The sequence below is a fragment of the Dromiciops gliroides genome, chromosome 3 (genome assembly GCF_019393635.1).
Source record: "Dromiciops gliroides isolate mDroGli1 chromosome 3, mDroGli1.pri, whole genome shotgun sequence".
Lineage (NCBI taxonomy): Eukaryota > Metazoa > Chordata > Mammalia > Microbiotheria > Microbiotheriidae > Dromiciops > Dromiciops gliroides.
In genome coordinates, this window is record NC_057863.1 from 351,612,997 (window position 1) to 351,640,120 (window position 27,124).

The 27,124-nt window shown below is 38.3% G+C and overlaps 1 protein-coding gene and 1 pseudogene across 1 annotated transcript; both read left to right on the plus strand.

The window, feature by feature from the left end:
• LOC122747594 overlaps window positions 1-18,578 on the plus strand; it is a 44,704-nt pseudogene extending 26,126 nt beyond the window's left edge.
• A 5,547-nt stretch (window positions 18,579-24,125) lies between these two features.
• LOC122746027 (olfactory receptor 6T1-like) lies at window positions 24,126-25,076 on the plus strand. Its single transcript, XM_043991500.1, has one exon. It carries the CDS (start codon window positions 24,126-24,128, stop codon window positions 25,074-25,076), a length of 951 nt encoding a protein of 316 aa, XP_043847435.1.
• Window positions 25,077-27,124: the final 2,048 nt, after the last annotated feature.

Consider the following 27,124-nt stretch of genomic DNA (forward strand, 5'->3'; position numbering starts at 1 on the left):
AATTCAGACAAGCTGACAAAAGTAGGGGAAATCATCAGACCACATAGGTATGTCCTAAATAATATCCCCTGTGAATATGAAAAGAAAGTGATGAATAGATTTAAGGAATTAGATTTGGTAGATAGAGTGCCTAAAGACCTATAGACAGAGGTTTTCAATATTATACAAGAGACAGCAATTAAAAATTTTTTTTAAAAAAGAGCAACAAAGCAAAATGGATGTCTCATGAGGCTTTACAAATAGTTGAGGAAAGAAGGAAAGGAGAAAGGGAAAGATATCCAACTGAATGCAGATTTCTAGAGAATAGCAGGAGAGATATGAAGGTTTCCTTAAATAAGCAATGCAAAGAAATAAAGAAATAGAATAAAACAGGAAATACAAGATATCTTTTTTTGCTTTGAATGGAATTTTATTTTCCAAAATATATGTAAAAACAAATTTTAACATCAATTTTTAAAAATTTTGTGTTCCAACTTCTCTTCCCCCCTCCATTCTCACCCCCCACCTACAAGAACTCAAGCAATTCAAAATAAGTTATACATGAGTAGTCATGGAAAAATTCCCATATTAGCTAGTTGTGAGAGAAAACAGTAAAAAAAATCCCCAAAACTTTAGATTAAGGAATTGTCAAAGAGGAAAAGAAAAAAAAAATTTAAATGTGTTTCCATCTGTTTTCAGATACTATCAGTTCTTTTCTTGCAGATGGGCTACAATCTTCATAAGTCTTTCAGGGTTATATTGGATCATTGCCTTGTTGAAAATAACCACATGCTTCCCAGCAGATCATCCCCCACTAATGCTGTTATTTTGTATACAGTACATTTCGCTATGCTTCAGTTTATGTAGGTCTTTCCAGGTTTTTCTGATAGTATCCTATTCATCATAACCTGTATATAGTACCTTAAGCTTGACAGAGAATTTTCTTCATAAAAGCCCAGCAAAGTAGGTACCATACGTTTTGCCATCATAATCAATCATCCTAACTATTTTCCTCCATCCCACCTCTTCCCATGACATTTATTCTATCTTCTTTTTACCTATTCCTCCTCAAAAGTGTTTTACTTCTGACTATCCCCTCCCTTGCTCTGCACTCCCCCTTTTCACCCTTCCTTCCTTATCCTCCTTCCCTCCTCCTCTCCTGCAGGGCTAAATAGATTACTCCTCCCAATTGGGTATGAATGCTATTCCCTCCATGAGCCCACTCCGATGAGATCAAGGTCCCTGAGCTAATTCTGTGTTCTAAATTTTTCTTCCTCCCTCCCTCCTCAACCCTCCCTATGAGATCGACCAATTCAATATGTCATACTTGTGCAGTAATTCAGAACATCTTCATCTTCCTTGAAAGTGTTTTGCTTTTTACTACTCTCTCCCCCAATCTGCCCTTCCCTCCTTCCCTTCTCCCCCCCGCTTTATCTCTTTCCCCTCCCTCAGGGCAAAAATATATTACTATACCCACTTGAGTATGTATGTTAGTTCTTCTTTGAGCCAATTCTGATGATATTAAGGTTCACTCACTCCCCAACTCCTTCCCCCTCTTCTCCCTATCCATAATCTTTTTTCTTGTTTCCTTCATGTGAACTACCTCTCCCTAGACCACCTCTTCCCTTCTCCCTCCCCCAGTCTATTCCTCCTACACCTCAACCCTATTTTAATGATGTCATCATGGGTTAGTTAGGTGGCACAGTGGACAAAGCACCAACCCTGGACCCAGGAGGCCCCAAACCCAAATCCAGCCCCAGACATAAGACACCCCACCCTGTCTGCCCTACAAAGAACAAAACATAAATGCTTTACAGATATCATCCCTTCATATTTAGTTCAGACCTGTGTCTTCTGTGAATTTCTTACTGAGATAGTTCTTATGATTTCAAAGTATTATCTTCCCATGTAGTAATGCAAACAGTTTGATCTTTTAATATCTCTCATGAAGTCTTTTTCCTGTTTACCTTTTTATGCTTCTACAGGGTCTCATATTTGAAAGTCAAATTTTCTATTCAGTTCAGATCTTTTCATCACAAATGCCCGAAAGACCTCTTTCTCATTTGAAATCCCATTTTTGCCTCTGAAAAATTATACTCAGTTTTGTCGGGTACATGATTTTTGGCTGTAGTCCCAGTTCCTTTGCCCTCTGAAATATCATATTCCATTCCCTCCAGTCCTTTAGCATAGAAGCTGCTAGATCTTGCTTTATCCTTATTGGAGCTCCACAGTATTTTAATTCCCTTTTTCTAGCTGCTTGCAATATTTTCTCCTCCTTGACCTGGGAGTTCTGGAATTTGGCTATAATATTCCTGGAGGTTTTCCTTTTGAGATCTCTTTCAGGAGGTGATTGGTGGATTCTTTCAATTTCTATTTTAGCTTCTGCTTCTAGAATATCAGAGTAATTTTCCCTCACAATCTCTTGGAGGATGGTGTCAAAGCTTTTGTTTTGGTCATGGTTTTCAGGTAGTCCAATGATTTTCAAATTATCTCTCCTAGATTTATTTTCCAGGTCAGCTGTTTTTCCAAGGAGATATTTCACATTGCCCTCTATTTTTTCATTTAATTGGATTTGCTTTACTGTGTCTTGGTTTCTCATAAGGTCACTAGCTTCTATTTGTTCAATCCTAATTCTTAGGCAGTTTTCATCAGACAGTTTTTTAATCTCCTTTTCCATTTCGCTTTTCAAGAGGTTGACTTTTTTCTCATGATTCTCCTGCATTGCTCTCATTTCTCTTTCCATTCTTTCCTCCCTTTCTCTACATCTTCTTTCTATTTCTCCTACTTTCTCTTCAAAGTCCCTTTTGAGAGCTTCCATGGCCTGAGACCAGTTCATATTTTTCTTGGAAGCTTTGGATGTTGGAGCTTTGACCCTGCTTCTTCTTCTGAGGTTGTATTGTGATCTACCTTACCCCCAAAGAAGTTTTCAATGGTCTTCTGCTTTCTCTGCCTACTCATCCTGGCTTACTATTTCTTGGCTTTTAACTCTTTCTTAAAGTGTGGTTCTCCTTCCAGAACACACTATTCGAGCTACAGCGTGGCCCAGGGGATGAGTGGTCTTCTTCTCAGCCTGCCTGGCCTCACTTTTATTTGATTTTAAACTCTCCACTTGGGGGGGTCGTTGGGGGGGACTGCTTCTTAGCTCCACTCCTGTTCCCAGCTTCAGAGGGTCCCAGGTGTTTTGGTTTGAGGGGGGGCAGGTTTGTTTTTTTTATTTTTTTATTTTTTGGGGGGAGGGGGCAGGTTTTATTCTCACCTGGCCTGTTTTCTGGTCTGGAGATAACCTCAAGCCTCCTTACTAAACAACCAACCAGCAAAGCTTTCTGTGGTGTGGTTCTCAGCTTCCGATGAGACTGCTCCCCTGCTCCCCTCCCCCCACCTAGGCCTTCAGCCACTCAGGATTTCTTCCTGGTTCCCCGCTGGGGTGGGACAGTCTAATCCTTTCCCCCAGTCCACTGGTACCCCTGCACTTACCCCCCTGGGCCAGCCATTCAACACGACTGCGAGCTCGGTTCCAGAAGACGTCAGTGCTGTACCCGATTCAGAGGCACTGGGGCAAATTCCTCTGATGGGTGTCTGGTGTGTCGGCCCAATTGCGGGGTTAGGCTTTATTTGTGGCCCAGCACGGCCCCATGAAGTCTATTTATAGCTGGAGAAAACTCTCAGCCCATATTTTTGTGTGTTTTTCTGCTCCAAGGGTTCTTTTATTGCTATTTTTAGGGTGATTGTATCAGGAGCTCTGTGCATTTAATGCCTTTCCTCCACCATCTTGGCTCCACCAAATACAAGATATCTCTTGAAGAAAATTAGAGATATCAAAGGAACATTTCATGCAAAAATGGGCATGATAAAAGACAAAAATAGAAGGGACTTCACAGAAGTTGAAGTGATTAAAAAGAGGTGATAAGAATACGTACAAAAATTATACAAGAAAGATCTCAGCATCACTAATAACCACAATGGTGTGGTTATCAATCTAGAGCCAGGAGAATCCAAGAGAATCCAGGAGAATGAAGTTAAGTGGGTGTTAGAAAGTATTGCTAACTAGAAGGCTAATAAAGGTGACAAATTCCAGCAGAACTATTTAAAACCCTAAAGAAAATAAATTATTGTTAAAGTGCTACACTCAATATGTCAGCAAATTTGGAAAATTAAACAGTGTCCAACATATTGGGAAAGATTGATTTATTTCCAAATCTTAAAGTAGAACAGTGCCAAAGAATGTTCAAATTAATGAGTGATTGTACTCATTTTACATGACAGCAAAGTTATGCTTAAGATTCTGCAAGCTAGATTCCAGCAATATGGGAACCAAGAATTACCAGAAGAGCAGGTTGGTTTTCAAAGAGCAAAGGAATTAGAGGCCAGATTGAGAATATTTGATGGATTATGGATAAAGTGAGGGAGTTCCAAAAAATATCTACTTCTGCTTCATTACCTATATTAAAACCCTTTATTGTGTAAATCACACCAAAATGTGGCAAGTTCTCAAAAAGAAGGGAGTACTAGATAATCTTACTTGCCTCCTGAACAACGTGTATACAGGCCAAGAAGCAACAGTTAGAACTGAACATGAAACAACTGATTGGTTTAAGATTGGGAAAGGAGTCTGGCAAGGCTGTATATTGTCAGATTATTTATTTAATTTATATACGGAATACATCATGCAAAATGCCAGGCTGAATGAGTCAAAATCTAGAATGAAGATTGCTGGGATAAATATCAACAATCTTAGACATGCAGATGATAAGATTATGATCGCTGAAAGTGAAGAAGAATTAAGAAACTTCTTGATAAGGGTAAAAGAGGGGAGTGTAAAAGCAGCCTTAGACTTTAACATCAAAAAAGCTAAGAGTTTGGCAACTGGTTCCATCATTTTCTGGCAAATAGAGGGAGAAGAAATGGGAGCATGATCAGATTTTATATTTCTGGTTTCAAAGATCACTGCAGATGGTGACTGCAATCATGAAATTAAAAGATGCTTAATCCTTGAAATAAAAAATATGACTAATCTGGACAGTATACTAAAAAGCAGAGACATCACCTAACTGACAAAGGTCTGTATAGTAAATGCTATGGTTTGCTGAGTGCTATCGAATCAACTCTTTTGAATTTGAGAGTCCCTTGGACATTAAGGAGATCAAAGCAGTAAATACCTAAAGGAATTAACTCAGACTGAGCTGAAGCTTAAATACTTTGGCCACATAATGAAAAGACGGCACTCATTAGAAAAAGACCCTGATGTTGAGAAAGATTGAAGGCAAAAGGAAAGAGGGATAGCAGAGGATCAGATATATAGAAAACATCATGGAATCAATGAATATGAACTTGTTCAGACTTTGGGAGATAATGGAGGATCAAAGGGAATGGTACACTCTGATTCATGGAGTCATGAAGAGTTGCACATGACTGAACAACAAATTTCTTAGATATGAGCTTTGCAATTTAATCAAGCTACCATGAAGTGGCCCTGTTTACTGAACTATGTGGTAGAAAGCAAGGGCAAGAGAAAATTGAGGAAGGTGTGGCAGGCAGGAATCTGGTTGGGCCTCTGAAATTTTATGAACAAGTTTGTGATTCATTAATATAATTCCTTAAAGTGAAATACTCCTTCTACACATTGAAAAGTAAAGTGGATTGCCCATAGTCACTATGTGTCATAGACAGAACTTGAACTCATCTCTTCTATCCATTAACTATTCACTATGCCATGCTATCTCTCTAACCTTTATAATTTGAGAACTAACCTTGGTCATAGCTTATTTTTAGAACTTCCTAGTATTTTGCAAGCATTTTATCACAAGAAATAAAGACTCCTTGGACCTAAGATGTATACGGTATGCCTTGAAAATCTAAAGTCTATCATAGAAATGTCAAAATACCAAGTCTTGTGCTGAAGCGAGGAAAACAAGTTACCATGACAACTGAGGTGCCTGTTCTCTTAAACATGGACTGGGCATGCGCAGAATGGTGCCAACATATCTGAAAGAGAGCATAATGGTAGTAAATAACAGTGCCAAGGCACCCTGTGTTTTTATTTGTCTGTTATTTGGGGGGCGGCAATAATCTACATCATGGGATTTGAACAAGAGTGGAATTTATCTAGACGAATTTAAAATTCTCTATTTCCAGAATAGATGGGGATTATTAGCTGTGTTGTACATGGTGAGCCTATCTCATTTAAGTACAAACTAAAACTATATGGGTCAGTAAAGTACTTAAATAAGTCAAACTTTCCTCTATGGTTTTCCTGACCCTGTAAAGCTGTAAGAGGGTGAGGGAAGGGAATAGCAGCACTAGATAATTTAGCATCTATATTGTTATTGAATTCAATTATAAAGGCATTTATAAAGCACAGTGCTTGATAAAACATTTATGCAAGACACAGTGCTAGTCACTGATGACATAAATAAATGGAGTAATCCTTGCCCTCAAGGAACTTATGTTCTATTGGAGAAATATCATATACATATAGCTGAATAAATACAAAGTATGTACGTGCTGTATAAATTATTTTTGAGAGGAGAGAGAGAGAGAGAGAAAGAAAGAGACAGAGAGAAACTAGCAACAGGAAGTATTCATTAAGAAAGGCCTTATGGGGGGCAGCTAGGTGGTGCAGTGGATAAAGTACTGGCTCTGGATTCAGGAGGACCTGAGTTCAAATCTGGTATCAGATACTTGACACTTAGTAGCTGTGTGACCCTGGACGAGTCACTTAACGTTCTGCCTCACAAAAAAAAAAAGAATAGAAAAGAAACGAGGGCATAGAAGAAAACATTTTAGCAAAACTAACCAACATATCTGCTCAATGACAATACATTCCACAGCCATAGTCCCCCACTTCTGCAGTGATGGAGGGAGATGAAATTTATTATCTTTCTCTTGGGGCCAAATTTGATCATTATTACAGGGTTCAGTCTTGGTTTTATTGTTGCTTCATTATCATTGTTTTTTCCATTTATATTTTTGCAATGTGAATATTGTTTCTTCCACCAAAGAGAGAGACATGCTGGAGATGAAAGTTTGATGTTCAGAATGGAAATATTAGAATATTTTTAATCCACTGACTACAGAGAGATTATTCTTTATTTTTTAAATAAAGTATTTTATTTATTTTTTTCCCATTACATGTAAAGATAGTTCTCAACTTTTGTCTATACATACCTTTCAATTTCAGATTTTTCTCCCTCCCTCCGCTAGACAGCAGGTAATCCAATATAGGTTATATATATATAAACATTAAACATATTTCTGCATTAGTCATGTTATAAGAGAAAAATCAGAGCAATGAGGAAAAACCTCAAAATAGAAAAACAACATCACCAAAAACAAAAGAAATAGTATGGTTCATTCAGCATCTATACTCCACAGTTTTGTTTTTTTCTTGGATTTGGAGATCCTCCTCCATCATGAGTTCCCTGGAACTCTTCTGTACCATTGCATTGGTGAGAAGAATATAGTCCATCACAGTAGATCAACACACAATGTTGATGATACTGTGTACAATGTTCTTCTGGTTCTGCTCATCTCACTCATCATCAGCCCATGCAAGACCCTCCAGGTTTCTCTGAACTCCTCCTTCTCATCATTTCTTACAGCACAATAGTATTCCATTACATTTATATACCACAACTTGTCCAGCCATTCCACAATTGATGGGCATCCCCTCAACTTCCAATTCCTTGCTACCACATAAAGAGCAGCTATAAATATTTTCGTGCATGTGGATCCTTTTCCCCTTTCCATGATCTCTTTGGGAAAAAGACCCAAAAGTGGTATTGCTGGATCAAAGGTTATGCACAGCTTTATAGCCCTTTGGCATAATTCCAAATTGCTCTCCAGAATGATTGGATTAGTTCACAGCTCCACCAACAATGCATTAGTGTTCCAATTTTCCCACAGCTTCTCCAACATTTATTATTTTCCATTTTTGTCATTTTAGCCAATCTAATAGGTGTCAGGTGGTACCTCAGAGTTGTTTTAATTTGCATCTCTCTAATCATTAGTGATTTAGAGCATTTTTTTCATATGGGAATAGATAGCTTTGATTTCTTCATCAGAAAACTGCCTGTTCATATCCTTTGACCATTTCTCAATTGGTTAATGACTTGGATTCTTATAAATTTGATTTAGTTAACTATATATTTTAAAAATGAGGCCTTTATCAGAAGTACTGGCCAGAAAAATTGTTTCCCAGCTTTCTGCCTCCCTTCTAATTTTGGATGCATTGCTTCTGTTTGTACAAAACCTTTTTAATTTAATGTAATCAAAATCCATTTTGCATTTCATAATATTCTCTATCTCTTGTTTGGTCATAAACTGTTTTCCTTTCCAAAGATCTGAAAGGAAGACTATTCCTTTCTCTCCTAATTTTCCTATGGTATCACCTCTTATGTCTAAATCATGTACCCATTTTGACCTTCTTTTAGTATAAGGTCTAAGATGTTGGTCTATGCCTAATTTCTGCCATACTATCTTCCAGTTTTCCCAGCAGTTTTTGTCAAATACTGAGTTCCTATCCCAGAAGCTGCAGTCTTTGGGTTTATCAAACACTACATTACTAGTGTCATTTACTACTGTGTTTCCTGTGCCTAGCCTATTCCATTGATCTACCACTCTATTTCTTAGCCAGTACCAGATAGTTTTGATGACTGCTGCTTTATAATAAAGCTCCAGGTTTGGTACTGCTAACCCACATTCCTGTGCATTTTTTTTTTATTATTTCCCTTGATATCCTTGATTTTTTGTTTTTCCAGATGAATTTTGTTATTATTTTTTCTAGCTCTATAAAATAATTTTTAGGTAGTCTGATTGGTATGGCACTGAATAAGTAAATTAATTTAGGTAGTATTGTCATTTTTACTATATTAGCTCTGCCTATCCATGAGCAATTGATATCTTTCCAATTATTTAGATCTGATTTGATTTGTTTGAAAAGTGTTTGGTAATTGTGTTCATAGAGTTCCTGGGTTTGTCTTGGCAAAAAAGACTCCCAAGTATTTTATATTATCTACCATTACTTTAACTGGGATTTCTCTTTCTATCTCTTGCTGCTGGACTTTGTTGGTCATGTATAGAAATGCTGATGATTTATGTGGATTTATTTTGTATCCTGCTACTTTGCTAAAGTTGTTAATTGTTTCCAGTAATTTTTGAGTTGATTCTCTAGGATTCTCTAAGTATACCATCATATCATCTGCAAAGAGTGATAGTTTTGTTTCCTTCTTGCCTATTCTAATTCCTTTAACTCCTTTTTCTTCTCTGATTGCTAAGGCTAACATTTCTAGTACAATATTAAAAAATAGGGGTGATAATGGACATCCCTGTTTTACCCCTGATCTTATGGGGAAGGCCTCTAATTTATCTCCATTGCATATAATGCTTGCTGATGGTTTTAGGTAGATACTTTTTGTTATTTTATTATTTATTCCTAAGCTCTCTAGTGTTTTTATTAGGAATGGGTGCTGTATTTTGTCAAAAGCTTTCTCTGCATCTATTGAGATAATCATAAGATTTTGGTTAGTTTTCTTATTGATGTGGTTGATTATGTTAATAGTTTTCCTAATGTTGAACCAGCCCTGCATTCCTGGTATAAATCCCACCTGGTCATAGTGTATTATCCTGGTGATCACTTGCTGTAATCTCCTTGCTAATATCTTATTTAAGATTTTAGCATCAATATTCATTAGGGAAATTGGTCTATAATTTTCTTTCTCTGTTTTGGCTCTGCCTGGTTTTGGTATGACCACCATATTTGTGTCATAAAATGAATTTGGTAGAACTCCTTCTTCACCTATTTTTCCAAATAATTTGTATGATGTTGGAATTAATTGTTCTTTAAATGTTCGGTAGAATTCACCTGTAAACCCATTTGGCCCTGGGGATTTTTTCTTAGGGAGTTCATTAATGGCTTGTTCAATTTCTTTTTCTAATATGGGTTTATTTAAGGATTTTATTTCCTCTTCAGTTAACCTGGGCAGTTTGTATTTTTGTAAATATTCATCCATTTCATTTAGAATGTCAAATTTATTGGCATACAGTTGGGCACAATAATTCCTAATTATTGATTTAATTTCCACTTCATTGGTGGTAACATCACCCTTTTCATTTTTGATACTGGTAATTTGGTTTTCTTCTTTCTTTTTTTAAATCAAATTAGGGGCAGCTAGGTGGCACAGTGGATAAAGCACCGGCCCTAGATTCAGGAGTACCTGAGTTCAAATTCGGCCTCAGACACTTGACACTTACTAGCTGTGTGACCCTGGGCAAGTCACTTAACCCCAATTGCCTCACTTAAAAAAATCAAATTAACCAATATTTTATCTAGTTTATTGGTTTTTCCATAAAATGAGCTCTCAGTTTTATTGATTAATTCTATAGTTTTCTTGCCTTCAATCTTATTAATTTCTCCTTTAATTTTCAGGATCTCTAGTTTAGGATCTAATTGGGGATTTCTAATTTGTTCTTTTTCTAGCTTTTTAAGTTGCATGCCCAATTCATTAATCTCCTCTTTCTCTTTTTTATTTATGTAAACATTTAGAGCTATAAATTTTCCCCTAAGCACTGCTTTGGCTGCATCCCATAGATTTTGATATGTTGTCTCATTATTGTCATTGCCTTGGATATAGTTATTGATTGTTTCTATGATTGGTTGTTTGACCCATTCATTCTTTAGAATGAAATTATTTAGTTTCCAATTGATTTTCATTCTACTTTTCCATGGCTCTTTCTTACATGTAATTTTTATTGCATCATGATCTGAGAAGGATGCTTTTACTATTTCTGCCTTTCTACATTTGACTATAATGTTTTGTGCCCTAAGACATGGTAAATTTTTGAAAATGTGCCATGTACTGCTGAGAAAAAGGTATATTCCTTTCTATCCCCATTCAATTTTCTCCAGACATCTATCATGTCTAAGTTTTCTAGTAATCTATTCATGTCTTTCACTTATTTCTTATTTATGTTTTGGCTAGATTTATCTAATTCTGAGAGGGGGAGATTCAGATCCCCCACTAGTATAATATTACTGTCTAATCCCTCTTGTAACTCATTTAACTTCTCCTCTAAGAATCTGGATGCTATACCACTTGGTGCATACATATTTCATATTGATATTACTTCATTATCTCTAATACCTTTTAGCAAGATGTAGTTTCCTTCCTTATCTCCTTTAATGAGATCTATTTTTGCCTGTGCTTTGTCTAAGATAAGGATTGCTACCCCTGCTTTTTTTACTTTAGCTGAAGCATTATATATTATACTCCAGCCTTTTACCTTTACTCTGTGTGTATCTCTCTGCTTCAAATGTGTTTCTTGTAAACAGCATATTGTAGGATTCTGGTTTTTAATCCACTCTGCAATACGCTTCCGTTTTATAGCAGAGTTCATCTCATTCACATTCACATTTATTATTACTAACTGTCTATTCCCCTCCATTCTATTTACCTGATTTGTACTTTTTCCCCCTTCTTTCATGCTATTCCTCTTCACTGATGTTTTGCTTCTTACCCCTGCCTCCCCCAATCTGCCCTCCCTTTTTATCACCCCCTCCCTTTTCTTTACCCTTTTCTCCCTTGCTTTTGTCCTCCCTTCTATCAGTCCTCCCCTTTCCCTTCCCCTTTTACTTCCCTAAAGAATGAGCTAAATTCCTTTATCCCAATGAACATATATGTTATTCCCTCTTTGAATCAAACCTAATGAGAGTAGTGTTGAAACAATGTTCACCCCTACTTTCTTTCCCTCTATTGTAATAGGGGTTTTTTCCCCCTCTTCATATGATGTAATTCACCCCATTCCACCTCCCCTTTCCTCTCCTCCCCATAGACTCCCTTTTTAACCCCTTAATTTTCTTTGTATCATCACATCAAAGATAATTTATATTTATACCCTCTGTGTAAAGTCCTTCTCTCTGCCCAAATACATTTACAGTTCTTAAGAGTTATGAGTATTATCTTCCCATGTAGGGATGTAAACAGTTTAACCTAATTGAGTAATTTTTTCCCCTCTGTTTACCTTTTTAAACTTCTCTTGAGTCTTGTATGCTAAGATTGAATTTTCTATTCAGTTCTGGTCTTTTCATCAGGAATGATTGAAAGTCCCCAATGTCATTAAATGTTCATCTTTTCCCCTGAAAGAGAATGAACATTTTTCCTGGGTAATAGATTCTTGGCTGCAATCCAATCTCCTTTGCCTTCTGGAATATCATATTCCAAACCTTGAGGTCCTTTGATGTTGAAGCTGCCAGGTCCTGAGCAATCCTGACTGTGGCTCCATGATATTTAAATTGCTTCTTTCTGGCTGCTTGGAGTATTTTCTACTTCACCTGATAATTCTGGAATTTGGCTACAATATTCCTTGGGGTTTTCCTTTTGGGGTCTCTTTCAGGAGGTGATCGGTGGATTCTTTCAATGATGATTTTATCCTCTGATTCTATAATATCAGGGCAGTTCTCCTTAATAATTTCCTGGAATATGGTGTCTAGATTCTTTTTCTGATCATGGCTTTCAGGCAGTCCAGTGACTCTCAAATTGTCTCTCCTGGATCTGTTTTCCAGATCAGTTGTCTTTCCAATGAGGTATTTCACATTTTTCTTCTATTTTTTCATTCTTTTGATTCTGCTTGACTGATTCCTGGTGTCTCATGGATTCTTTATCTTCCAACTGTCCAATTTTAATTTTTAAGGCATTGTTTTCTTCCATGAGATTATGCACCTTTTTTTTCCCCATTTGGCTAAATTAATTTTTTAAGGCATTGTTTTCTTCAGTGAGATTATGCACCTTTTTTTCCATTTGGCCAGATGAATTTTTTTAAGGTATTGTTTTCTTCAATGAGATTATGCACCTTTTTCCCATTTGGCCAGTTGAAATTTTTAAGGAATTGTTTTCTGCAGTCAATCTTTGTGCTTCCTTTTCCAAGCTGCTGATTGTTTTTTTCATAGTTTTCTTGTTTTACTTTCATTTCTCTTCCCATTTTTCTTCTACCTCTCTCAATTGATTTTTAAAATCCTTTTTGAGCTCTTCCAGGAAGGCTTTTTGTTCTTGAATCCAATTCACTTTCCCTCTTGAGGCTTCACATGTAGGCAATTTGAGGGTATTGTCCTCATCTGAGTTTGTGTTTGCCTCTTCCCTGTTGATACAGAAGCTCTCAATGGAGAGGGCTCTTTTTTGCTTCTTACTCATTATTGCAGCTTATTTATTTATTTTTTAAGTTGAGGTCTGCTCTGGGGGCACCAGGGTCCCTGTTTTGGGCTTCTTGTGTAGGTTTATAGGTGCTGTGTGACTAACTTTTTACACTGAGGCCTTTATAGTGTGTGTAGTTTGCCCCCCTGCACTTCCTGTCTGAGTGTGCTAGATCAGTGGGCCTAGTCACTCCTATCCTGTTTGTGGCCCTCTAGCTGGCAACTTGCCCCCTCGGCTGGCACAGATAGGTTTTTCCACTGTCCTGCTGGGGCACTGGATTTTTTTTTTTGTTTGTTTGTTTTGTTTTGTTTTGTTTGCGGGGCAATGGGGGTTAAGTGACTTACCCAGGGTCACACAGCTAGTAAATGTTAAGTGTCTGAAGCTGGATTTGAACTCAGGTACTCCTGAATCCAGGGCCAGCGCTTTAACCACTGTGCCATCTAGCTGCCCCCTGGGGCACTGGATTTTTGAGCCAGGATCCAGGGGCTTCAGTTGTTTGGCTGTGGCCCCAGCTTCCTACTGATTTGCCCCCACCCCCTCGGCACTGGGTTGCTGCTTTGCGCTGCACCTCCCTTTTGCCCGAGTCAGACTGACCTTTCCTGAAGTCTTCTAAATTATCTCTGATTGGAAGACTGTGTCTCTCTGTCTTTTTGCAGGTTCTGTAGTTTCAGAATCCATCCAGAGGCTTGATTTAATGTTATTTTTGAGGGAACAGAAGGAGAGCTCAGGCAGCTTGCTGATTCCTCTCCGCCATCTTGGCTCCGCCCCCTTGCCTTTATTTTACTTGACTTTTAGTTCCTTATGTGGGCCACTGTTTCAAGGCTGCACTAACCCAAGCTTCAGGAGGTCCCAAGTGGCATGATTTCAGAAGGAGCAGCTTCTTCATTCACCTGGCCTGTTCCCTGGTCCATAGATGGCCCCAGACCAACTTGCTAATCAACCAGCTTTGTCTGTTGTGGCTGTCAGCTCTGATGAGCCTGTGCCCCTCCCCCACCTGGGCCACTGCTACTCAAGCCTACCTCCTGGTTCCCAGCAGGGGTGAAAAACCCACGTTCTGCCTCAGGACCAGCAGAGACCCCTGTAATCTCCCCCTTGCCAAGGGCTCAGCCCTCTCACCAGACTGTGAGTTTAGTTCCTGAAGACACTGCTGCTGCAGCTGATTCAGAGGCTCTGGTGGGTCTCCTTCTCTGGTGAGGCTTTACTGGGCCTGGATCTGTGTCAGGGTGACTGTGGGGTTGGGCTCCACTCCTGTCTCAGCACTGCAGCTCCCTCCTTTTGATGTTCCAAGCCATCCTTGGTTGGAACATTATCTCAGCACATTCTTCTGTGGATTTTGCCGCTCCAGGAATTGTCCTATGGCATTATTTGGATGTTTTTTTGGAGAGATTATGTTGTGAATTCGAGAACTCACTGCCTTTCCTCTGCCATTTTGGCTTGGCCCTGAGGGCATCTTTCATATTTCTTATTCTCACTACATTCAGTGTCTCTTTCCCAATTTGCCAAATTTGTTTATTATAGCTGTAAGAATACTAGATCTCTTTTGGGGTCAAAAACATGGCAGTAACAGCATCACTGAAGTAAGGCAAAGCCAACACTTCCCTCTTCCCTCAGGAGGTTAATTACAGCATTCTTGTTTAATGAACATCGGTCAAGATGCTTTTCTTTGGGGATCATAGCTCCAAAAAAGTTAAAACAAATTTTAATTGATGAATTGGGAATGAGTTAACTGTGTAAAGGTTAAGAACTTTACCTTCTGCTGCAAATGAGCAGCTTCCTCAAGTCAGTAGGAGAGAGAAATCCTAGCTACAGCTCCTTCTGTCTGCTTGGGAAGCTCATTTGACCCTAGAACCAGTTGGGTCCTTTGAAGCTGAAACTTCAGAATGACCAGGGGAATAAACTCAGGGGAATGAAATGTTGGGATGCGTAAGTGAATCAAAATCTTTTACCCCATGGACACTGATGGTTTTTCAAACTCAGTGCCTATATTTGATCCTAATTTAGATTTTACTAAAGTCCAATTGATTATGTGAACCTCTGAGCCAAAAGAACTAGAGAGACAGAAGACTATGAAGCATGGGACCTATGTAATTTTGAATGTTACTTAATCCCTTTTAGACTCCATGAAATCATTTGTACTATGCAGTTAAACTAAATCACCCTGAAGGATCCTTCAGTATCCAGGATTTTATGCTTCTGAGATATCAAACAATAAGTCATCAGGTCTGTGAGGATATATTAAGGGTTTTCCATTTAGTTCCCTTATGATTGGAATCAAGTATTTAACATTCATTTATTCATTCACTAAACCCCTATTATGCCCCAAATTTGTTCCAGGGACTATTCTAGGGATAGTTTTAAGCACTATATTATGGTAGCTATCATTTTGTCTTTAACTCCCCTAATTAGAAGATGGGCTTGAGAGCTAGTACTAGTTATACAGAAACAGAATTCCAACAGTCTCTTCCCTTAAGAAGCTTATATTCTACTGGGGAAAATGTACATAAATAAGTAAGTACAAAATAATAAAAGTAAATACAATGTAATTTTCTTGAGGGGGGAACAGAAGATAATACTAACATCTGGGAAGATCAGAAAAGGTCTTGGGTATCAGTGGCACTTGAACTGAGCTCTGAAGGAATCTAAGGATTCCAATAGGAAAATATGAGAAAGGAAGGCATTCCAGGAAGGGGGAATAGACAATAAAAACTTAGAGATAAGGAATGAATTGTGATAGATGTAAAATAGCAAGCAAATCAGCTTAGCTAAAACTTTTTTTTTGTTGTTATTATTTTTTTATTTTTTGGTGAGGCATTTGGGGTTAAGTGACTTGCCTAGGCTCACACAGCTAGTAAGTGTTAAGTGTCTGAGGCTGGATTTGAACTCAGATCCTCCTGAATCCAGGGCCAGTGCTCTATCCACTTAGCTAAAACTTTGAATCTGTGAGGGGGAATACAATGAAATAAGCCTTGACCAATAGGTTAGAGCAAAACTGTGAAGGACTTTGAATGTGAAATGAAAGTATTTTTATTTTGTCCAGAAAGAAAAAAGGAAAGGCATGCTTGAATGAACAAATGAAGGAATAAAGTAATTAATGTTGATTAAACATTGATTGTTTGCCAAGAACTGTACTAAGTACTAGGGCTAAAAATTTTTTTAAATTAAAAAAAATATTTTGGGGGGATAAAAATTTAAAAGGAAAATACTACTAGCTTTCAAGCACATCTTCTAATTAGGGGAGTTAAGACATATTGATAGCTACCATTTATATAGTGCTTAAAACTATGCTAAGTGCTTTGCATTTGTTATCTTAGTTCAGTCTTAGGGGATATAGATATTATTATTCTCATTATAGATATAACGAAAATGAGGCTGATAAATTTAAGTAATTTACTCACGGTCTCCCTGCAAGTAAGTATCTGAGGCAGGTTTCAAACTCAGGTCTCTCCAACTCCATGTCTGGCTCTTTAGCTATTATATCATCTAGTAGCTCTTATGGAAGAATTCAGCTCCAGGGCATATGGAAACATCTAATGGTCTACCATCTTAGTGGAAGGATAGCCATTGGTGATTCACCGAACATCTAAGAGTTGTGAGAAATCAATATCCTCCCATTTGGGTGAGGTAAGGGGTACAACTGGAGAGATATACTGTGATTTTTGAGAAAAGAGAACTGGATATGAGAGTCAGAGTAGAGCATGAGTTCAAGGGCCCTTTACATAGGATTGTGAATAGAATGAGTGGTCAACATCCAGCTTAGTGTGAGAGTCTAGAATTCATTAGAAAATGGTTAATGGAGTGAAGTAAGAGAAAAGCAGTGCTCCTTACTGCCTACTCTGACTGCACCCTTCAACATCTGTTGGGATCTTGGCATCAGGTAGGCAAGCATACTTTAGAAACAAAAGGGAGCTAGAGAAACTTTTTTATCTAGTTAAATCTGTGCTTTAAGAATTTCAGTTTGATTTTCAGCAATGCAATTATCCAAGACAATCCCAAAGGTGTAATGCAGAAGCATACTATCCACCTTCAAAGAAAGAACTGATATTGATTGAACACAGACTGAAGCATGCTTTTTTCAATTTATTTCTTACATCTTTTTCTTTTATTTAAGTTTTCTTATACAAAATGACCAATGTGGTAACGTTTCACATAATTGTAAATGCGTAACATATATCTGATTGCTTATTGCCTTAGGGAGGGGGAAGGAGAGGGAAAGAAAAAGGGATAGAATTTGGAACTCAAAACTTTAATTTAAAATGCTTATTATAAAAAAAGAATATCAGTTTGGCAATTTGTGAAGAATGGCCAAATTGGGCAATTTAAGATGAAATATATGCTATTTACTTTAGGTTCCATCTATCCCAGGGCTTCAAGAATTCTGCAAATCAAGATTTGTTTATGGATTTCGTATTAAAAAAGGTGTCTTTTCAATGTAGCTTCCTTCCATTTGGAAGTGATGTTTGATTGCTGTTGTTAGGTAGAACATGTTTGTATGTAGGCATCTATCTCACTTTATAGTGAAGAATATGGATGATGTATCAGTCATGTTACTGCTTGTTTTGGTATGAGTGAAGAGAGTATGGCAACAGGAATCAGAACACTTGATTTCCATTCCTGAGTCTGACACTAACTAGCACTGTGAGGCCCAGAGGATTTCATTTAACCACTTTGAACTTTATCTTCCTCATCTTTAAGATAAAGGACTAAACTAAAAAAATCTCTAAGGTTCCTCCCATCTCTAACATTGTGCAGTCTTAAGGGGTACCAGGCATCATCTTCAATATCAAGCTCAGAGTGAATTTTATAGGGAGTTGGAGTCACTTGAGATGATAATGTAAGAGGTCAAAAGTTTCTGTGGTGATTAAAAAAACCCTTACCAACAGATGGATCAATTGGTCTCATCCTAGGCTGGAAAAAGGGGACAATTCTGGAGTGGAGAGAGGAGTCTCTGGATGTCTGCTAAGTCTGGCAGGTAACTCTTTTGCTCAATCCCAAGAGAACAAGCAAGCCTCCCTCTATATGTTATAAAAGTACAAACCAGAATAATAATATATGACAGAATTGTTAGAGCATCCAGGGAATTTAAGAATTTTGCTTATATGACTTCTCTGAGCATCTACACTTAAGGTGTGGGGAGAGGAAGGACTGTAGGCTTCCTAAAGTTGTCCTTGGCTTTCTCAGTTCCTTTTCACAGCCCCCTGATGGTTCAGGTTGTTCCATCTCCCCTAAGTTCCTGAGGCTTTCTTTAGTGCATTTTGCTTAATTATGACTTCCAAATTGTGACTTCCAAGTCTTGCTCCTTTCATAATCTCCAATTTTCTCTTTTAATAGTATTCCACTCTCTCTGGAAGAGCATTACTTATTATTGAGCCCAGTACCTTTGCTGGCCACATAACATCTGTATTTCCTGCTCAGGCATAACTTTCCCAAGGACTCTTAGCTAGTAAGTTTCAGAATTGGATTAGAAGTCAGGAGTCCTTATTCAAATTCAAGGCTGCTTCCTTTATGCCATGCTGATTAAATATTTTGATAGAGAGCTACCAAAGATATGCTCTCACAAAGTAACTGAGAATAAGAGTAATCATAGATCATTATACAGGCCTTCAGAGTAACAAAGTGATTATCTCACTGTAATAATATCAGGTAGGGAGTATAAATATTCCAATCCTCATTTTGCAGAGGAGGAAACTGAGGTTCACATACATTGAGCAATTGTTTACAGGAACAAACTAGTAAGTGGCAGAGCAAGGACTCAAATCTAAGTGTTTTATTTTTAGTTCCAAGGTTCTTAAAAAGAACAATAATAAACAACAATAGTGACTCAAAACTTTTTCCTGAATTTATTTCAATGGATTACACATTGTCAAGGAATTGAAATATGATAAAATATGCTAAGCATTTAATTTAATATTTCTTTATGACATCTAAAGCAGAGAGAAAACACAAACAATTTCATTCAACTACTCCATGTTTCCTTTATGGAAACTGATGGCTATTACACATTACAATCTGTCCCATATCAGTGTTCTCTTCTTCCCACACAAAACACTATATCTCCCAACCCATCTCCCTGTCTGTACTAGCCATCCTTGGTGCCAGGAATGCAGGTCTTTCTTTCCTCTACATCATGGAATCCAGCCCTTCATTCAAAATTATCTTTCCACTGTACATAAGCAATTCAGAACACACTTCAGAATGTTGTGCCTACAAGAATCAGGAGTATTTCATACTCTTGTAAATAGTATGCTAATGTTGTAAATATGCAAATGAATCAGATATAAAGGGCTAAATATATATAATGCATGTGGCCATGAGGCCTGCTGACACTACCAGCTAAGAAGTCCCACCATCTTTTTTTTTTTTTCCTACAAAGGATGGCATTTCCTTTTAATCCTATTTCAGAACACTCCTATTACAGAAGAAGACAATAAATCTTTTAAAATTTATAGAACCTTAGGGTTGGAAGAAAACTAAGAAGTAATCTAGCCTATTCTGTTTTTGTTTTTATATTTTTTTTCTGGGGCAATGGGAGTTAAGTGACTTGCCCAGGGTCACACAGCTAGTAAGTGTCAAGTGTCTGAGGGACGGATTTGAACTCAGGTCCTCCTAAATTCATGGCTGGTGCTTTATCCACTGCGCCACCTAGCTGCCCCTCTATCTAGCCTATTCTGATATGGAACATGAGTGTCCCCTTATAACCCCTTAATGCAACAACTGATTGATTAAGCTATACAGAAATCATAGAACTTCATAGTTGGAACCTGCCCCTTGTCTTGCTGTCTTCATCAATGATATGCACTTTATAGACTTGTAGATGTTCAGAATGTGGAGACAACTAGATGAAAAAGACCTTAGCATTTCTCTAGTCTTATTGCCTCAGTCTAAAGGGAAGAAATGGAGTTCTAGAAAAATAAAGGAGCTAGATAAAGGTCACTCAGTGATTGGGTAAACCAATTATGAAAGCCAAGCCTCCTTGTTTGGTTCCTAATACAGTTACAATTCAAAGTTGAGGCAAAGACATTTAGAGGTATGTTGCTGCACCTGAACAGTAATCACTTAGACAACATCTCCAACAACTTTGAGGTGAAGACATCCAATGAGGAGCAAACTTCTCCCTCCAGAGAATGTTTACTTCCAAGCTCTCATTTTTTGGAAGTGATTCCTTAAATTAAGTCTAACATCTACCTCTTTGACACTTCTACATATTGCGCCTAGTTCCCTCTTCTGGGACCAAACAGAACAAGTTTAAATTTTATCCCATGTGACAACCCACAAATTTGAAGGTGGTATCTTGACTTACCCCCCCTCCCAATTTCTCTTATCAGGGCTATTTCAACAATTCTTTTACTTGATCATTGCATGGTATGATCTCTAGTTACTTCACCATCCTGGTTGTTATACTGTTGATAGCTTATTAATTTCCTTCCTAAAATATGGATCCCAGAACTCAACTTACATTCATATTAAAAATACTCATTGACACATTAGGTTACACTGTATTTACTATGTATTATATTGCAATAAGTGCTGGTTATACAAAGATAAAAACAAACTACCTCTTGACTTTCAGGAACTTATATTCTACTAGGAAGATATAGGATGTGCAGAGATAAGTAAACAAAATTACTTCATGAAGAAGACAGTACTAGCAACTGGGGTCAGTTAAAATAGAGATGCCACCTAGCTGGACTTTTTTTTTGCAGGGCAATGAGGGCTAAGTGACTTGCCCAGGGTCACACAGCTAGTAAGTGTCAAGTGTCTGAGGCTGGATTTGAACTCAGTTCCTCCTCAATCTAGGGCCAGTGCTTTATCCACTGCACCACCTAGCTGCCCCCCTTTTTTTGCAGCACCTAGCTGAACTTTGACAGAAACTAAAGATTCAATGAAGCAGAAGGGAGGAAATAATACATTCCAGGTAAAGAAAATAACCTAAACAAAGGCAAAGATGTGAGAGGTGAAATAGCAAATGTAGAAAAAAACTAATTAGGTTAGTTTGTCTGGGACATCAAATGTTGAAGAATAATATCTAGTAAGTCTAGAAAGATAGACAGAAGCTAAATTGTTAAGCCCCTTAAATACCATTCTTAGGATTCTGTATTTTACTCTAGAGGCAATGAGGAGCCAGTGAAGTTTGTTGATTAAAGGACTGACATGCTCAAGCCTGTTTCTAGGAGTATGAATGAATGAATGGATGGATGGATGGATGGATGGATGGACAGATGGATGAAAATCATTTACTAAATGCTTCTTATGTGCCAGGCCCTGTACTAAGCATTGGAGATACAAATGAAAGCAAAGAAAACAGTCCAAGCCCCAAGGAGCTTATATTCTAATTGGGAAGGCAACACATATAGAAGAGGAAGAATCGAAAAGGAATGTGGGAGAGATTGGCAGATGCTATGCCTGGTGTGGCTTAGCTTGGAGAATGTCAAGGAAGAATCACTGTGGACACAGGTAAATGATATTCATTATTACCAATAAGAACCTGTATCCAAGGAATAGGAGTCCAAATTCAAGTGGAAAAGGAGAAGGAAGAGACTGCAAAAAGCATGGCTTAGACATAACTAGGAAGTTCTTTAGCATAGTGCCTGGCACAGAGTTGGTGCTTAATAAATGTTTATTGACTAATGTAGCACAGTGGGCCCATGACAGGTTGGAATAGGGTGAAAGCTTACCAAGGTCCAAGTGAATAAGAATTTAGTTTCAGTGGGAGAACAATGAGGATGTGGATTCTACATGAAAGAAGAATCAAGGGTGACTTTCAAGTTGTAAAATGGGATGACTGAAAAGATGATGATGCCTACAATCAAAATAGGGAAGTTTGGGAAAGTGCTGGTTCAGGAGAGAAAATAATGAATGTTGTATGAGAAATTTTGAGTTTGAAATGCCAATGGAGCCAGATGGGATCTAGACAGGACAGAGTAGTAGTAGTAGGCCTCCACTAGTCGCGGACGACCATGGATCAGCGCCTTGAAGAGCCACAGGCCACAGTGTGGCTGTGTAGTCCAATATGGGAGCCACAGCTCCTGAGTGACTTAAAACTGGTAGCTGCCACATCCCGTGTTGTATCTACCCCATAAGGAGTAGCTGGAGTGTCCTCTCCAGGGTGCTGGCCTGGGCAGATCAATATGGAAAACAAGCTGTTGCCCATGATATTGGTGGATCCAAAGGAGAGGCAGAGCCAATGCAGTTTGGCACCAGTGCTGCCGCAGGAGTTGCCAGAGGGATGTGATGTTCAACATCCAACTGCCTGATTTTTCCTCGGGGTTAACTCCCGAAGCCTTTACCATATATGGGTATAGCCACAAGGCAGCAGAGGTTTAAAATCAGGGTTCCTTCCCCTAGGCGGGTTGCCTGCCCAGGCTAACGAGCCCCACCTGCCCAAAGCAACTGGTTTTAAGGCACCAATGACTCACCTTCGCCCCTTCTCCTGTTAGTGGAAACAGTTCCACCATGAGAAGGCCAGGAGTTGGGCTTCAGTTGTCAGGACAGAGTATTTTGGAAATATCAATTCCCTCCCTGTAGATACTACTTCTCTTAATGTAACCTACGATACCATTGAGTTTTTTGATTGCCATATCATACTGATGACTCATCTGGTAACCATGATCCATTTAAATACCCAACTTTGTGGTTTTTAAATATTACCTATTTTCTAGTTATTCTTTTTTTCTAATTTGGGAAGTTTATTTTTGACTCCAAGTGTAGGACTCTACATTCATTGATATTCGATTTCATCTTATTATATTTGGATTTATGTTGTCCTTCCTTCAAGGTCTAGTTGATGAATTGCTTCTTCTCCTGGGCTTCCCTACTTGTCCCAGATCCCAATAATACCTCCATGTTCTGAATTCCCATATAATTAATTGCATATGCCACTCACTTTGAACTTAATTTTTGCTGCCTTGTATTTTTAGTGATCCTTTAAGTGTGTTTGCTCTGAATTCTTGGCATTGATGAGATTGCAGAGGGGCCAGAAGGGTAAAAACACATGGGCAAAAATCATAAAAGTTCCTTTTTGAATAGCTTCAATAGTAAATCTCTATGTCTAATATATGGCTCACCATTTTTAAACATAGTGAGCTGATTACAAAGATGATAACCCTGATTCTCCATTACTAGTATTATACACACTCATCCTAACTTCAGTCATGTGATAAACTAGTCAGACTGTTAGCACTTCCTTCATATTCCTCCCAATAGTGCATCTTATCTTGGGCTTGGAGGCATGTTGGGAGGCTCTAGAAGAGTTCAGGATCTGGGATAAAAATTTTTTTTTGTTTGAGTATTAGCTTATTTCATGTTGTAGATGTGGGATTTTGAAATTGGCATTGATATCTTCTCTAGGTATCTCACAAGATTAGGAAAGCACTTTGTAAACATTTAAGTGCTACATAAGATATCTATTGGATTGTCAGTCTTCCAGGCTGAGTGAAACTGAAAAGGAGCCTTAACACTTTAACAAAAAGTAATGGGGCAGCTAGGTGGCACAGTGGATAAAGCACCGGCCCTGGAGTCAGGAGTACCTGAGTTCAAATCTGGTCTTAGACACTAACTAGCTTTGTGACCCTGGGCAAGTCACTTAACCCCAATTGCCTCACCAAAAAAAAAAAAAAAGTAATGGTAGCAGGTGCTTTATCTGAGGATTTGGTTTTCTGTTAAGGGAGGCTGTACATTTACCACAATAGGATTATCTATACAAAACATATGGGTGAAAATTTCTTCAATATTCAAATGAGCAATAATAATCACAGGTTCCCATAGAAATTTCTTCCAAAAACTCTATGTACCCAGCAAAATAGTAAATCCTTTGAAATTCAAGACATTGTTTTACACCTCTCATTTCTTAACAGTGTATCCCAGTGTGCTACATATATTTGGGGATCAAGAAATACTTGATTGATTAATTATCTGTTACCAAATCTCAAATGATCTCACATGTCCTTCTATCCCCTCAGGTAAAGGGAAATGTATTCAGAGAACTGGACACAGGTAACAGAATTTGTGCTGATAGGTTTTCCTGGAAGCTGGAGCCTGCAGATCATACTATTCTTGGGGCTTCTGGTGACATATATAGTGACAATCCTGGGTAACTTGCTCATCATTGTGCTTAGCTGGTCTGACCACCGCCTGCAAACCCAGATGTATTTCTTCCTGAGAAATCTGTCCCTCCTAGAGCTGGGGTGGGTCTCTGTTGTGGTCCCCAAGATGTTGGTTAGTATCCTTACCAGGGACTACTCTATCTCCTTTGTTGGCTGCATCATGCAGTCCTACCTCTATTTCCTCCTGGCCACTGCTGACTATTTCCTCTTAGCTGTCATGTCCTTGGACCGCTACCTGGCCATCTGCCGTCCATTACACTATGAGACTCTGATGAATGGTCCCATCTGTATCAGACTAGTAATGGCTTCCTGGATTGCTGGCTTCCTTTGGGTACTCTGTCCTACCATCCTCATGGCTAGCTTACCTTTCTGTGGCCCCAATATCATTGACCACTTCTTTTGTGATAGCTGGCCATTGATGCAACTGTCTTGTGGGGATACTCAACTTCTAAAGTTAGTAGCCTTTATACTTTCCACAGCTGCTCTTCTGGGCTCTCTGGGACTGACTTCTGTCTCCTATGTCTGCATCTTTGCTACTGTATTCCGAGCTCCAACAGCCAAAGAAAGAAGGAAAGCATTTTCTACCTGTGCTTCACACCTTGTCGTGGTTGTCATTGCCTATGGAGGCTCCATCTTCCTCTATATTCGCACATCAGAGAGCCAGTCTATGTCACTTAAGAAAGGAGCCTCAGCCTTAGTATGCATCGTCACCCCACTTCTGAATCCATTCATCTTTAGCCTCCGTAATGATAAGGTGAAGCAGGCCCTAGGGGATGCCCTGAGATGGCACAGGAACATAAGCTCCAGAAAGTTATGAGGACCCTGAGAAAGGGAGTGAGAATCTTTTTGGAGTTTGAGAGACAAAACCTCCCAGGTAACAGACTACTACTGTCCCCTGGATTTAAGGAACCTTAATTCTTAAACATTGGAAAAAAGACTTAATCCATAAGTGATGAAAGGGCATGCTGATGCCTTGCTTATGTTTTTAGCCACAAAGAAGGGAAAGACAATTTCTATGGAGTCACTTTTAAATTGGAAGGATGTCATTGTGGTCTAGTTCAAAGAGCACCAGGGGCAGAAAACTTAGAATCCAAGATTTTTCAATTACTATCTGTGTATCATAAAATCAAGTAAGTTTTCCACCTCTAAACATGAGTCAATTTGGTAGGTGGGGTCACCCTTGTGCCTTCCAGAGCTAATATGTAATTCTGCAATTCTGATCTTAAAACTACATGTAGAGCCATAACTAGAAATTGGGGAAGAGAAAGTAGATGCCATGAAGACAGTAGTTGGAATGGACTGTGCTCTCAGGACCATGGTAGAGGATGGTCAAAATGGCATTGAACTTGGAAAAGGGGCAATACATCCTATAGAGATAACGTCTGTGCCCCCACAAAGGTCATGGTGGTAAAAATATTATCAAGAGAAATGGTGTTATGGCCATGGGATCCTGATAGTGGGGTGTTCCAAACAAATGGGGTTGTGCTGTGTTGCTGGAAACCTGTGACAATGGTCAGAAAAAAATCAGAATAGAACTGAATATTACAAGCTGGTGGAAAACTTTAAAAAATATACCTGTGATGTCTACATGGCATACATATGGATTTTTTTGAGTGATAGGGAAGAAATAACACCCTTCCTTTTATAGAGAAATTGTTCACACTAGGTGTTGTCATGCTGTAACAAAAACTCTATTTGCTTCACTGTAGCTATGGCTTAAAGTATAAGCAAAGTAAAATTTTAATGTGCATAGATCTAGAATAGAGTTGAAATGCTTTAAAATACACTACAGCAAATGTGTAGCAATCTGTGTACTTTAGCTAATCCATCTATGAGATGAAAAGAGTGTATTTCTGGTGGGTAAGGGCATGTTCAAATTGGAATCAGGGTAGCACTGAGTAGTAGAAACAGCCCTGAATTTGGAATGAAGAAGCTTTGAAAACTATGACCTGTGAGATAATGGCCACTTAATCTGAGTCTCAGTTTCTTCATCCATCAAATGGGGATAATATTACTTGTACTATCCACTTCCAATATAAGTATGAGGACCAAATGAAATAGTGTATATAAAGAGGTTTGTAAACCTTAAAGCCCCATATAAATACTAGGTATTTTTATTCTTTCTATTTATTTATTTGTTTATTTGTTTATTTATTTATTTATTCACTTATTTATTTATTTATTCATTCATTCACTCATTTATTTATTTATTTATTTGTTTGTTTATTTGTTTATTTGGGGGGGGAGCAATGAGGGTTGTGACTTGCCCAGGGTCACACAGCTAGTGTCAAGTTTCTGAGGCTGGATTTGAACTCAGGTCCTCCTGATTCCAAGGCCAGTGCTTTATCCACTGTGCCACCGAGCTGCCCCCACTAGCTATTTTTATTGACCATGGGGATATATGAGCTTATAAAGGGAAAGGATTGTTTTGTCTTCATATATCTAGTTTTTAACACTATACCTTGTATAATGGCTGCAAAAAAGGAACATGATGGACATTTAATAGCTTCTCATTCTTATTATTATCATTAATAAGCATATATTGAATTGAATTAAATCAAAGTAATTTGGTGGATCCATGGCCATTTGAAGTTTTACAAGGAGAGAGTAGAATCAGTAGCTTTGCATTGCAAGTAGCATAGAGAATTGGCCTGTTTCCACGTAGACTTTCTGAATCATTGTATCCTCTAGGACCAATAACTGTCAGTGTACACATGGTACATGCCACTCAGGCTGATGTTGTATGGGACACAAAGGATATAAGACATTAACATGATTTTGCTAAGAATGATGGGCAAAAATGATTTACTATTTCACCAATCCTTCTTGATAATTCTCTCAAATGATGTACTTTTGGAGAAGCAA